The sequence below is a fragment of the Haemorhous mexicanus genome, chromosome 4 (assembly GCF_027477595.1).
Source record: "Haemorhous mexicanus isolate bHaeMex1 chromosome 4, bHaeMex1.pri, whole genome shotgun sequence".
NCBI lineage: Eukaryota > Metazoa > Chordata > Aves > Passeriformes > Fringillidae > Haemorhous > Haemorhous mexicanus.
The window spans coordinates 27,723,202-27,737,529 of record NC_082344.1 but is presented as its reverse complement, the minus strand read 5'-3'; the positions used below and the strand labels follow the sequence as shown (position 1 = coordinate 27,737,529).

The 14,328-nt window shown below is 41.2% G+C and overlaps 1 protein-coding gene across 2 annotated transcripts in view; it reads right to left on the bottom strand.

The window, feature by feature from the left end:
• Positions 1–12,199, bottom strand: part of BANK1 (B cell scaffold protein with ankyrin repeats 1) — a 136,165-nt gene extending 123,966 nt beyond the window's left edge. For both annotated transcript variants that reach the window (XM_059844182.1, XM_059844183.1), the window contains exon 1: positions 11,927–12,199. In XM_059844182.1, coding sequence (XP_059700165.1) covers positions 11,927–11,939 — 13 coding nt within the window. In that variant the 5' untranslated portion in view covers positions 11,940–12,199. The remainder of the gene's footprint in view (positions 1–11,926) is intronic.
• Positions 12,200–14,328: the final 2,129 nt, after the last annotated feature.

Genomic DNA, 14,328 nt, shown 5'->3' with positions numbered 1-14,328 from the left:
GGCAATTTTGGATTTATCATCACATTTAAGCTCTACTGATTTAAATTCAATGTCTTGGCTTTTTTCTTTGCCTGCTCTTGCTTTTGTCACCTACCCCCTTTGATTCTATTTACTTCAATTTCTCACAAATTCTTAACTTTAATTTCTTCAAAATAAGAAACAAAGAATGGAATACATGTTCTGCAGATACTATTTAGAGAAAACATTCTTGTGAAATTCAGTACATTTACCTCTATCACAATAGAATATATTTCAGGAAATAGTGCTTACACAACAAAACAAAAACCGACTGATCTTGCAAGAAATAAAATTTGGGGTAAGTTGCTGTGATTCCAACAGCTATGGTCTGGGAAGGTCACACCACGGCAACTGATGTACAAACCAAGAAAAGTGTCGTACTCATTAAGTGGTCTAACTTGTATGCCAGGGACTTGACAAACACTGGTAACCAGGCAATGTTTATCAATAAATAGTGCCATTTACTGCAATTTATGTTCAGATTTGTGTTCCCTGAATTTGTAATGCGATTAAATACACTGAATTAACTACAGGTGACATCCCAACAATTCCTAAATTACAGAATACCATTGGCACTAGAAATCTGTAGCAATCTGGCTGAACTCAGAACAGTCATAGAATGGTTTGGATTGGAAGGGGCCCTTTAAGAGCATCTCATTTCTAGCCCCTGCCATGGGCATGGACACCTTCCACTAGACCAGGCTGTTCAGAGGCTCATCCAACCTGGCCTTGAATCTTCCCTTTTATGGGACATCAGCTTCTCTGGGCAACCTGTTCCAGCGTATCATCCACACTTCTGGGGTTTCTAAACCTGCTGCTTCCTTTGCCACAAGTCAGAGTACTGAGGGAGGGCTTCTGAGATCCACAAATTAGATGGCTTGATCTTCTCCTGCTTTTGCAATCTGATTATAAATCCATTTTTTAATGCAACTCATTTACTTGAGCATTCATCCAGAAATTTAAGTAAATGTGAGAAGCAGTTTTTGTTTGATACATAACATGTCTGAGTTATGAGACTGTAGAAGAAATTGTTCTCCAGTTCTAGTTCTTTTCTTTCCTCCCTTTCTGACAAATACATGACAGTCACTAAAAACACCCAGACACTAACAACAGAATAATCCAAGACAAATCTCTCAGCAGTGGTGGACAACCTCTTTATATTTTTGTTTTGAACTCTTTAACAGCATTCATGCTAATGCTGCACACTGAAGTAAGTAAATGAAGTAGAAAATCATTCCATAAGTGTGCAGCTTCATAAAATGAGCAACGAGAGAGCTAACAGTGAATTAAAAGCCGAGCTAAATAAAACACAGAACAGCTGTATAAGAAACAACTTTTATTTCTGTCCATCAGATAAAGCAAACAGCTTAGTTAAATGAATGCCTACCTGCCTTCACAAATTTAACCATGTACCTGCAAAATTGACTGTGATGCCCAAATTCATGCTGCAGCTTGCACAAGATTCAAAAGACATTTTTCCAATAAGAATATGTCCTCAGTATAGGTTTAACACATACAATTACTTCCTCCCCACCACCATTGCAAAACAAATTCTCAACATTATTAATGGTCCTAAAATAAGAACAAATTGCAGATTTACCTGGGTAACAATTTTGGGTCCGCCTCCAGTGGGGAAACCTTAGAGAAAGGTTTTGTATAACTACTACTGCTTTAGACCCCAAGGATGGTTGCTGAAGATAAACTAATTCCATATGTTGAGGTTCTTGCAAACAGATTTACCATACAATACGTACAGATTTACCATACAATACGTACATACCTATGTACGTACACACCATTGCAGTATAGCCTCACTGTGGGATAGAAACAGGAAAAGTATTTTTCTACACAATTATGTACTCTGGAAGAAAAGTATCTCACCAGTACTTCCACCTTTTCAAGCATACTATCATCTATTTCTAGTTCAAAAGGTACAGAAAAGAAAGTGAAAAAAAATCTGTCCTAAACCACTTTTGAGACCAAATGAAACCTTATCTCACTACAGAGGACCTGTGTAGCTCAAAATCAGTAAAACCCAGAAGCTTGAGGTAGCCAGGCTAGGACCAAAGAATAATGAAACATCCTGCTTTTTACATCATCATGTCCCTTGTGGTTTGGCCAAACCTGTATAACTGAATTGTTACTTTCCTCTTGAGCATTCAGAAAAATAAAAATCTTAAGATAAAACAAGGCATAGGTCTATCATCATGGTCATTGTACTTGTATTTCATTAGCGTCCATGTAGTGTCCTCAGGATCCTGCTGTTTGGCACTGAGTGCCAGCTGCTCAGCAATAACCACTTGCATATTTGGTAAAGGCATGAAAAACAATGTGCAGTTTTAATCTTCCTCCTCTGGAGTTTATTCTGCCTGTTCCATTTTCCATTTACTGCAAATTAATGTTGTAACAGCACAAATGTTTAAAATCACCCCTCATGTGCACTGCCTGCAAAGGCCATAGGACCAGACTAGAACAAGTCTAAAATAAACTCTCTTCAACGTACCTTGCATGGCTCTCAGGCCTTCCTGCTGAGCTCTGCACATCCTGCTCAGCAGGGAACACCTCTTACCAACATGGAAGTAGCCTTGCAGCATTAGAAAACAAAGTGGGCACTCTAAGCATTCTTAGAGTGCTCCCTGCCCACATCCACTCAATGCTAGAGCACACTAACATGAGCATGAAGCTGAGCTCCCACTCTCTCAGGCACACTAGCCAAAGCAGGTGCCTCAAGAGACACCTGAGCATAGCAACTTCTACTGAATCTAGGGCTGGTACAGACTGCAGTGCCATATGCTCCTGTAGAGTTTAATGCCCTTGCAGGTACCTGGCCTGGCTAATCAGGACCACAACAAAATGAAACATTTCTTAAATTAAATTCTCATGATGATATCAAAATTCAGTGATCCAGATTTTAGCAATATACCAAGAAGAGAAATAGTCACAAACAAAACAACATGTTCAAGAGTTAATTTCAAAAAATGACAGTGCTTACACCTCTTGAGAGACATCTCATCATTCTGATCTTTCAGTAAGAAATTAAAACCTATAAAAGTAGAGGAACTTAAGTTTTGAAGCACTCCTCAAAAGACTTCTACTACTTTGATATAGACTTAGATTCTGAACTATCATTTATCCAGTACTGGATTGTTTCCTTGTTACACAATAGTGAAAACTTTTCCACTTATTAAGCAAAACAGATTGTTTAGGGGAGAACATTTACATTTTGAAACTCAAATGTTACATTGCTCATCTGTGGCATAATTGTGGTGAGAAATAAAATAGCATAATTGACTTTTGTAATACTTTAAGTATTAAAATATTACAAGGTTAATGTTCAACCCTTGATTTCTGATAAAAAGGACTAGCTTTTCACAGAAATCTCCAATATGTTACATCCAATGAATGAGTTGTCACAGTTTGAAAGGATAGTTCTGCCTTTTAACAATGTTATTTAAGGCATGGTTGTGTTCAAAATGAATGCTATTTATTATTATACATGTCATTCAAAATAAGCATGGACTTAACAGTATGTGGGAGTACAAAAACTATGGCATACATTTCATATTTGCAAGCTAAGATACAGAAACACGGCTTGCCATTTTAATGAATTCTATAAGCATCAGTGTTGAAATACAGGCTGTAAGTCTGCCAATGAAACACAACTGTTTTTAAACTCTTAGAAAGCCAGCAGACAATAGCTTGGCACGAACACTAGCAGAAAATTAAAATGAAACTGTCCTGAATGTACCCTTTAAGCAGAAAATTCTTCTGTTTCCAAACTGCTAAATGTAGGGTCTGGCCTAAACTTTCACTGAAAATACATTTTCCCCAATTCAATATTACAGACTATTTCATTCAGGGCCAAATTAGATTTGGCCTCCTCTGAAATAGCTAGTTTTGAACAGGGAATGGAATTGATATGGGAAAAAAACACATTTGAAAGTTTTAATGATAAGATTACTGCGTTACAAAGCTAGAATGCATGTATAAGAACCTTCAAGTTTTGATTAAAAACACTGGCAAAATTTCCTTTGATAGTGCACAGCAACAAGGCTTCGTTGATTAAATAGAGTTATTCTGAGGCACTCTAGGCTGGGGAATTAGCTTTCCATGTTTAGAGGTAGGAAGTCTACAGCAACTGGAGACTTAGTGAAATATCTACAAATAGTCATCTCAGGGGGTGGAGGAAAAAAGGTATATTGAGTTTTGTGCATTTTTATTAGATTTCCCAGATACTACAGAACATCCTTTCCAAGCAAGACTACTTCTATTATTTGATTAAATCTTTATAAAGTTTCCTCATAATACCAGCCTACCTTTAAAAAACACTGTTTAAAAGTTTCAGATGAATTTGAAATGCAAATTACCTTTAGATACTTCAAGTAAGATTAAGCTGCTAGAGTTTACTTTCTGGACAGAGCTAGACACTCAAAGATATTGGGAGTCTATCTAGCTTACCTGAAGGCCTTGCTTTTGTCAAGAAAATCCACAAATGCCAGAGGTTTATGTCCAAAAAGGAGACAGAGGAGTCCTGCAACTTTATTTGAATAAACAGAAAGATTCCACTAGGGCACACACCTACAGGGTTTTCTCTCTCGAGGTTTCAGAGGGCACAGCCTCCTTTTACTCTAAAATCCCAGCCACACGGTGCCCTCTTCCTTTCCCCACTGGCTGAGGCACTAGCAAGGTACAGCCTTCCTGAACTGCCCACCACAGATCTCTCCTTGAATCGACCTCAGTGTTCAGAAGCTCAGGCTTGTGCAGACCCTTGTCTGTTTGAGCAACCAAGCTGCCTGGGCTCTGCAACCACCCTGCAGCCCAGAGTCAGTAGAGACATTAAGACCCATTTCAAAGAAGGTAACACCCACACCTGCACCCATCAAATTGCTTATAAAGGCATTAGCTTTCCTATCAATCCCTCCTCTTCTTATTTCTCAATTTGCCTTTTTACAAACACTAGTTATCATTAACTTAACCCTTCTTAACAACCAGCAACACTTGAAACAGCCCCTCCCAACTTTTTTGTGCCTGGTCCCTGCACCAAGAGTGGCAAGTAAATAAAGTAGACAATGACAGTTCATATTAGTCCATGAATCACTGGAACTCCTTGCTATGGCTACTGAGAGCTGAAGTCTCCCATCCTTTTCTTCCTGCTGAGAACTACAAACCTCCAGGGTATCAGAAACCTTGACCCAAGTATGATAGGTCCACACATGTCCAGCTGTCCTGACTGCTGTCTTTTCTGTCCTGGTTGAATATTACAAACAGCAAAGGCCAAAGGCAGCATCTGTGCTAAGAGAGCTTCCTGTCCAAGTCAGCCCAAATGACCTCAAGTGACCCCCACCAGGGACTCCAGTAACCTTAAGTCAGCACAAATGACCTCAAGTAACCTGTGTAATCTCAAGCAACCCCTGACTTTCTGCCCCTTCAGCTCTCAGTGGGGAGCAGCCTGCAGCACCCCACACCACATCATTACCAGGCTAGCTGGTGCGGGATGTGAAGCAGACTCTCCCACAGCTTCCCTCCCAGCCTAGTCCCTCTATTCATCTTCGTCTCAAGGAGTTGGCTCCTCAGCAGCAGGATCTGAGCAAGCCAGAGAACTCACCTGGCTCATGGTAGCTCTTTAGTTTTGCTGCAGCCAGTCTGTACAGTCTTAAATTTGGTTTAAAAAAAAAAAAAACAAACCAAAAAACCCCAAAGCAATAACTATCATTACAGCAAGTATAAAACAATGTCACAGCATGCATCACAGTTGAGATGGCCACAAGGTACAAAGCATCACCACACAATTTCAGAAGGCTTTAAGCATTCACCCATACAGAATAACACCATAGTTCATCATAAGGCTTCAAGCATCTGCCCATGCAGAGCAACAGCACATCACTTCAGAAGGCTGCAAGCATCTGCCCTTCTTGTTCTTTAGCCCAACCTTTTACACCCCTCATGTCCATGCACTGCACCTGTGCGCCCTCTGTTCCCTTGGGTGTTGGTCAGTGCCCCTGGGCACTCCATGGCTCATTGCTGTCAGTGCTGCTCACCTGCTTCGCACAGCTGCAGCCCACTGGGGATGAGGCTCAGCCCCCCAATTCCACAAACTGTGTACCTACGAAACAACTCAGGGGACACAAGCCAACTTACTGTTCATGACTCATTCTTCCTGGCCTCTCCCAACCCTGCACAGTGTGTTTGAAGGGAATGGGCAAAGGCAGCTATGGAGATAAAACACACATTCACCAAGAGAGGTTGAATAAAATACATCTCCTCATCTTTCCCACTTATCAAAAGAACATTGGAAAAATGGATCCCCCCTTGGCATGAAATTCAAATTAGACAGAGAAGTTCCCGTGTCCATCCCTTTGGTCCTGGGGGTCCCTGCACTTTTCCCATCGGGGGTTGTAAAAACTGTGCCATTATCATTGTCTGTACCTTTACCTTTCCTTCATCCCTTCTTTCATATCTTTTGTATACTTGAGATGCCTTTCTAACCAAGCCCTGGAAGGGCCCACTCAGCCTCTGCTCCTGCCCCTGCTGCATGTGGGCTCTCACCCTCCCTCAGTTTGAAGTAAACTTGAATGGAGACTGTAACTCACATAAATTGTTTATTTCAGCTCCCTCGAACAAAAGGCAGTTGAAAAATAATTATCAAATAGTCATTTTTCAGAGGATTTTTTTTCCCCTCTTAAAATGCTCCTCTAAACTGAGTTTACAATGGGAAAAAGTTGTTCTAGGCAGACACAGTCTGCTTGTACAACGTGAGATACACTGACCACCTTCTTGGGAGTTTTTTTACATCAGTCCAAGCACACGCTCCTGGCCAGCACTACACAGTCACAACTGAATTACAGGAATGCTACTGCAAACACTGCAAAAAAATCTTGGTCACAAAATTCCTTAGGAAAATAATTTCTTCTTGAAGGACTTTCTACTGAATACTGCATATTTACTAGTTTCCACAGTATTTTATATTTTTAAAGGGAACCTAATCCAACTCAGAATATATCTGGTTTCCACTGTTAATATGGTTTTGTTCATTTGTGAAATTTATTTCTGTCACCTTGCATATTATAATTTAACAAAAAGCAAATGCCTAAGTCTTTTCAATCACAAATTTTAATAAAGCAGAAGAACACCACACTTGTAGCTTCTGATTAAAGTACTGCTTGTTTTCATTTAATGCTCACTAGCATATTAGCAATAAACTGCTTTGAAGCCTGTACTGTATTTAGCCTTTCATTTTTACAGAGGACACAGCACTGCTTACACGAAGACTTTTATTTTCAGTCTTCAAATGACTAAAAATTGTCCATGTTCATTCCAGGCATACCATCATTTTTTTCCTTTCATCTATTTAATCTGTAAATATTTCACAAATAAATGAAAATTATGAAAAACAGAAGGGTATCCTATATGAAAATATGTTTAGCATATATTACCTTATTTCTGAAAAATTTAATTAATAAATGTCATTCTATTATTTGTTCCATTTTCCCCAAAGCTTCTAGAATTTTTTTATATTTTCCACTCGAAAATAAATCATGCTTACTATTTCAATTGTTCCTCTCATCTGATATTAAAAACAAACAGACAAACAACCACTTTTTACTGACTACAGTAAACAAACTTGAATTATTTATTCTTCATGACTTAACAATCGCACTGTAGAGAGAAAAACTAAAAAATTTAATATTTCTTTTTGGGTTTGGGTTTTGTTTTTTCTTTTTAATTGGAAGCAAGTATAACAACAAATAGTGAGTGAAAATATCATCACTTCATTACATGTTGACATGAAAGTACCCTGCTTTGTTTGAGAGGCACAACACATGCAAGTCCCCAATGCTGAGAAATGTGGAGGATAAAGCACATCAGACATGAATTGAACTGTATGTGACAGGGTCTCAGGTTTGGGGACAAGGGCTTGTTTATATTTTAGTCTAACATTATTTCTTGTAAGGAAACTCTTTTGTGCATGTCTAGAGGAGGGGATCTAGGACCAGGTGTTAGCTCTTAGATCCAGCTGCTCTATTCAGTTTCACCTTAACTTGGTGTCAGGGCAAAACTCTGACAACTAGGAAAGCCTCATTTCTGTTGTTGGTTTCCCCAGAAAGGAAACCCAAAGATGCAGGGCTAGACAGAAGCTTTGGTACACCCCAGCAGAAAGACCAGACACAGCCATACATTTTTTTAGCTATGAAGACCTGCAAGATTAAGTAACTCACTTGAAGTGAGTTTACCAGTAGGTACAGAGAAAAAACTATGAAACTTGACAAAGGCACTGCATTTCAGTTTCATGGTCTTACACAAATTCTTTATTTCTTACAGAGAAGCAACAGCAGTGAACCTTAGCCACAGACTGCAGCTATTTATAAACAAATGTGTAAAGTTTCAAGCCCTTTCCATCTGTTAAGCATGTGATCCAAATGTAAACGGGTGCTTTTCAAACTCAGCAGTACCTCTGCTTGAGCAGCCTCAGTGTCAAACAAGTGTGGGACTCTTCTTACCTAACTGTACACAAAAGCTCACAGACACATTGAAAAACAAAGTAATGATGGGGATGGTAAGACCAATTTGCTCTAACTGTCAGGCCTGTGACAGCATAAATTATACACTGTGGCTTCATAAAAAGCCTTGCTTTTTCATAATGCAGGGAGCAGATAAACACTAAGTGAACATCAATATCATTACATGAAATAGACTCCAGTTTAAATCTTGCTATTCATGACTCCCTTCCTATCTTCCTTCACAGTGGTTTCAAAAAAAAATATTTTCAATACCATTCTGAAATTATTATTTTTGTTCACATTTAATAAAACATAGGGGCTTTTTTAATCACAGTTCACATTGCAATATTCTGGTTTTGATTTATAAAAAAGGTCAGGACAACTTTATTTTTTTAACAATAGTCAGAAATCACTGGACCTCCCTGTGGGATGTAATTATATCACAAACTATTGCTGCTGTTTGCATTGGGGTGCTTAAGCTTGTTAAAGGATATAAAACATTCTTTATTACCTACAAGCAAATAAATGAGTATATAAACTAATCAAATCCTCAAAGACCAGCTTCAAGAGCTACACAGACAGGGAAAGACTCACACTGTGGGTTTTGAGTCCCTGGGCACAAATGTTCTTCTTTTAAGAAACTGAGATTGCTGCTTTCTTTCACCTTTATCATAACATCAGTGGCATCAGTACTACAATTTTCCAAAAGTGGGTGATCAATTGCCTCTATGCAAACTTCAGTAATGGCTGCTTGCAACAGAAGGGAGATGGGAGAGGATCAGCTTAAGCAACACAGCTTGTTAGGATCAACTTCTGAATCTGAATGAGCATCCCAACACTTCTGAAGGCAAATTATAGCTTTGAGGTACTTCAGTTCTGACTTCTTTGATACTCAAATTACAAATACATTATTGATAATATTAATATTACTTAATAATTAATATTGAATATTACATTAATATTAATATTAATATTATGATGGTATAACTGAATCTGCTTCAAAACTCCACCACTAGACCTCCTGGATTTTGAATCAAATCATTGTCTGAGAACTCTTTTTTTTTTTTCCCCTAAAAGTGAAGGAGCTGAAAAATTATTTACTACTCAAAATTTAAGCTCTCCCTAATTCTTGAGAAAAATGAAAATCAAGTAATACTTGCATCTGTTCACTGCCTAGATTCCCTCCTGGAACACCACTTACATAAACATTGACCCAGAAACAGCTGAAGACACGAAAATGTACACTGTGTCAGTAAAGGACACACAAGGAAAGACCTCAGTGAGGATCATTATATTCCTGAGGGTGGAGAGAAGTGATGACTCCAACAGGCATAGCAATGAAGTTCTCCTGTCAGTGCCTCCTGTCTCAAAGACTACAGATCTTTAATGGAATTTGCATAAAATTCATCTAGTTAGGGTATTCTACAGACTCCTGACAAGTAACAAGCCTGTCTGTCCCACCAAGCATCCCAAAGATTTGAGCTAGACTAGGCCTTGGGCAATCCACCTGAAGCAACCTCAGTACCTCATAGATGCTGTTCCATCAGGAGAAAACAGATTTCTAGGCACCTCTGTACACAACAGACCTCTTTCTACAAAAGAAAGGTTTGATGCTGCGGCAAACCTGCAGGAGAGAGGTTTGTGTGTGGAGGCTGCAGGTGGATGAGGCTTAGGCAGACAGAGCAACACATGAAAAAGTGACAGAGACAAATGACGCCAGAGCAGAAGGCCAGTGCATCCTCTGCTGGCTGAGCCTACTTGTTCCCCTGCCAATGTGTGGAATTGGCTGCGAGCAGCTGGGAAGGCAGACATCCCTCTTTGGTGTTTTTACATGTTTACTCAGCAATTACTCCCGCTATTTCACATGCATACTCATGATCTGACTGCCTTTATTCACCAAGATCCAGACTCCAAACTATATGCCCCCAGGTCATGCACAGTGGTATCCTGTTATTGATACAGAATGATCACTGAGCATACTTCTATCATTATCAGAATACTTCCCTGCTGACTGATCCACAAACATCAGTGTGCCTTATAATTGGGATAGCATATGCATATTTGGAAATGCTGTTAAATGCAGTTTTGCTCATATATACAGCTTTCTTCTTTAAAGAAGCTTGCAATACTGGGTCTAGATAAAAAACAACGAGTACAATAACCATACCCATTTCACCACCAGCCTTAGGTAGAAAGCAAAACAGTACTGAGTTTTGATATTTTATCTACAACTAACTTCTTATAAAACAGCTGGAAAAGTCACTCTGCCTTTCTTCCCTGGTGTTTTATCTGTATAATGAGAGTAGTAGGTAAAGATGGCTTGCAAAGCTAATGTCATCACAAAGCTGCACTAGATAACTAATAACTAATGTGGTTAGTCCGATGTTATAAAATGATACGAAATATAGAGCACATAGCAAAAAACCTGTCTTGACATCGGAAGCAGTCATTTAAAATGATGAATCAGAATAGAAACACAAAGCATTGAGTCACCTTTGCAAACTCAGGCCCTCAGACGTCTCTTTCTTGATTCCTCATTCAGCAAATGAGGATAAAATATTGTCCTGCCTAATAAAAGAATCACAAAAATAAGGCTGAGCTCCCTGCAAGCAAGTCAGTCAAACCTCTTGTATCTGGCTATCTGTCTTTCATTTCCTTTTTACTGAGTGCCCAGCTTGGCAGTCACTGGCTTAAGTGCTGCTGAGCCTTGCACAGACACATGAAGAAAATGGGAGCCATAAATAGACAGTATTTCTGTGAATAAGGGAACATGACTGGGGACACAGGGACATGGAGTCACAGGTTTCTGGTTCAGATTAAGCACTGCCTCTGCTTCACATGAGGACTTCAGAAGTAATTTTAACTTTTCATCACATTTTTCCACCAGTCAATGGGATAATGTGTTCCAACGCTACCAAGGAAGTAACAAAATACACACTAACAATGTTGAGGCACCCAGATATTGCCACAAACACCAACAACAGCATAAACAAGGAATTAATATTCTGTGCAAAGTCTAGCACGGTTTTGCTGCACACTCCAGGCTGGATGCCATATGGAGACCTGAGACCCTGCAAGAGGATGATCAATTTTTAATTAAAGACACAACACACCATTAGCTAATTCAGACTATCCCAGAGGAGGTACACATGTAGAACCGAATTAACTTTGCTCGTACAACTTTCATTCTTTAATTTCCCAACTTCTTGGCACTACATGTCCTCATCTTCAGCAAAGCTACGTTGGTACTGCGACTCCGTGAGAGATGCACCAGAGACAAAAGCCTTCCTGCACTCGAGGGCTACTCTCAAGGGCAAGGTCTCCTTCCCCAGCACCGCACCGGGACTCAACACCCTGAGGGAACCTCGCCAAGGGAACCTCCCCGCCCTCACAACCCGCCCCGCACCGACCTGCCGGGCTCATGGCTCCGCTGCTTGCGCTGTCCCGGCCACCAAAGTCCCGGCCCGAGGGCGCTGTCCCGGCCCGAGGGTTCTGCTCCAGCCCGAGGGTTCTGCTCCAGCCCGAGGGTTCTGTCCCGGCCCGAGGGTTCTGCCCCGGCCCGAGGGCGCTGCCCCGGCCCGAGGGCGCTGCCCCGGCCCGAGGGCGCTGCCCCGGCCCGAGGGCGCTGTCCCGGCCGCCGGTGCCGGGACGGAAGCGGGGCCCGTCCGCGCCGGCCGCACGGCGGCCTCCGCTGCCCCCGGGCCCCACCTATATCCTCCCCTGAAGACACACACCCACAGCCGGCATCGCCCCGCCAGCCTCGCTAAGAGCCCTCTGCTGTCGAGGTGCTCGGGGTGTGGGGAGAAAACGAGGTGGGAGTCGGGCGTGTTGGGGTTTGGTTTTCTCTGGCACTCGTCGGGTGGAGAAAAGCCCCTCAGGGACGGAAGGCACCTGGGAGGTGTCCGCCAGCCCTCAGGTGTTCTGGTGTGGTATGATTAGCACCTCCACGATATTATGCCATGTATTCATTTTTTGGAGTGGCGGAGAGTAAAACAAAATCTAAAAAAAGGTCAAAACAAGCAGTCCATGAGAGATGCTGCAAACACGTCAGCTCACTGCTGCACTGGCTACCAAATTTAGGACTTATCAATCAAGGGGGCATCTTCCAAGTTCAAAATAAAGGCCAGACCCACCCCCAGACCCACCACAAGGAGTTGGACTTTCCCCATAAAACAAGATTACAGAAAAACTGAAGGAACTTTCTGAAATACGTTTTCAAAGGAAGCGAACCTTTTCAAACCATTTTGTGCACAAATGTGTGCTCCTTACCCACCCAAACTTCTATGTTCACCTTCTCTGCCTGAACTTTTATGTTTTGTGGCTGATTTTAGTGAAACATGGCAAAGGTTTTAGAGATCTTAAATGTGAGTTTGCTAAGTACCAGTTTCAGGAATGCAGGTGTCCAAAATGAAGAGACTCTGCCTAAACTGAAGGAAAGGCTGCTGAATTAATTCAAGCAGTACGAGAGGAAGGGAAATTCACATAGAGGAAGTCTTTATAGATGTCTTAGTGTGACAAAACCTTCACAGCTTGCAATCAGCTACATACCACAAATTGCAGGAGGCTGGACTTAGTCAGGGAGCTACTTCTGTAAAGACTTTGCACACTGCAGGGTCTGTGTCTGGCTGAATTACTTGGAAAACTGAACCCTCTGAGCTGTTCCTGTTTCTATCATTACATAGGTAGATACTTCTTGATTATTATCACTTGTTATGTTTCAGGGGTTATTTTCAGTCACTTCTGCTAACATGTGGGCGGTTTTGGTAAATTTCTGACTTGGGCTGGCCTACCACACAGAGGAAACATCTAGCTACAAGGACACTGGGAAAATCTGATCTAGATCCAGTCATGTCAGGGTACATGTGCATCGGGAAGAGAGCATGGAATGCCTCCCCTTGTTCCTTGCTGCTCATTTTTTACCTTTGGATTTTATTCATTTAAGTGGCGGGTATCTGGGCAATATCTCATTCCATTGCTGTATTTTTGGGTGCAAGGGATGCAGCACTACAGTGTCAGTAGTCTTGAACTGTGAGCAGGATAAGCACAAATGAGTTCTCTTATAAAGGAGGGTGCAATGTGTTAAAGATAAAACATTTAGAAACTCTGCATCTTATTATTTTTCCATGGCAATAATAATTGCTGCTTCCTAAAAGATGGGTTAGGTAATGTGGTTGGATGCAGTTGGGATTGAGAGTTCTGAACAGCAAGGACCTTCCCTTGGAAATAGGAATTCATAAGAAGAAAAACAATCATTAAATACAAATGTATTTAAATATAAAAACAACTAAAATGGAACTTGGAACTCATGGAACTCATGGAACTCACTTCAGTAAAAACAAAACAAAATTAGGGTGTTATCCTGGGTGTCAGGATGAGGAACGAAATGGATTGTGATAGCCCAATTGTTTACATTGTGAGAGCCAGCACTGTGGAAATGAGTCCTAAAAGAAAGAACACAATTTGCTTTACTCAGGTTTTAAACCAAACAACAGGCAGGCTTCTACTAGTCAAGGAAAGAAAAGCCTTCATTGGAATCCAGAAGCAAGAGGCCCTGCTCTGCATGGAGGCCCTGCTGGAGGCATTGGTCAGTGCACATGGCATGCCTGGAGACCTGCAGTGGCCAGGGAAGAACCTGTGCTCTCCTCTGGTGGCCAAGCTGCTAAGTGTAGGGTGATCCATGAAGGGCTGGAAGGAGACCATCTGGGACACGTTGCTGAGAAGATGGAGATGGAAGGGTAGGGCAGGAATTGCGTTGTTAGATCCCACTTTGAGGGAGGATAAGACTTGGTGAGGATTGTGGTGGTCGTAAAAG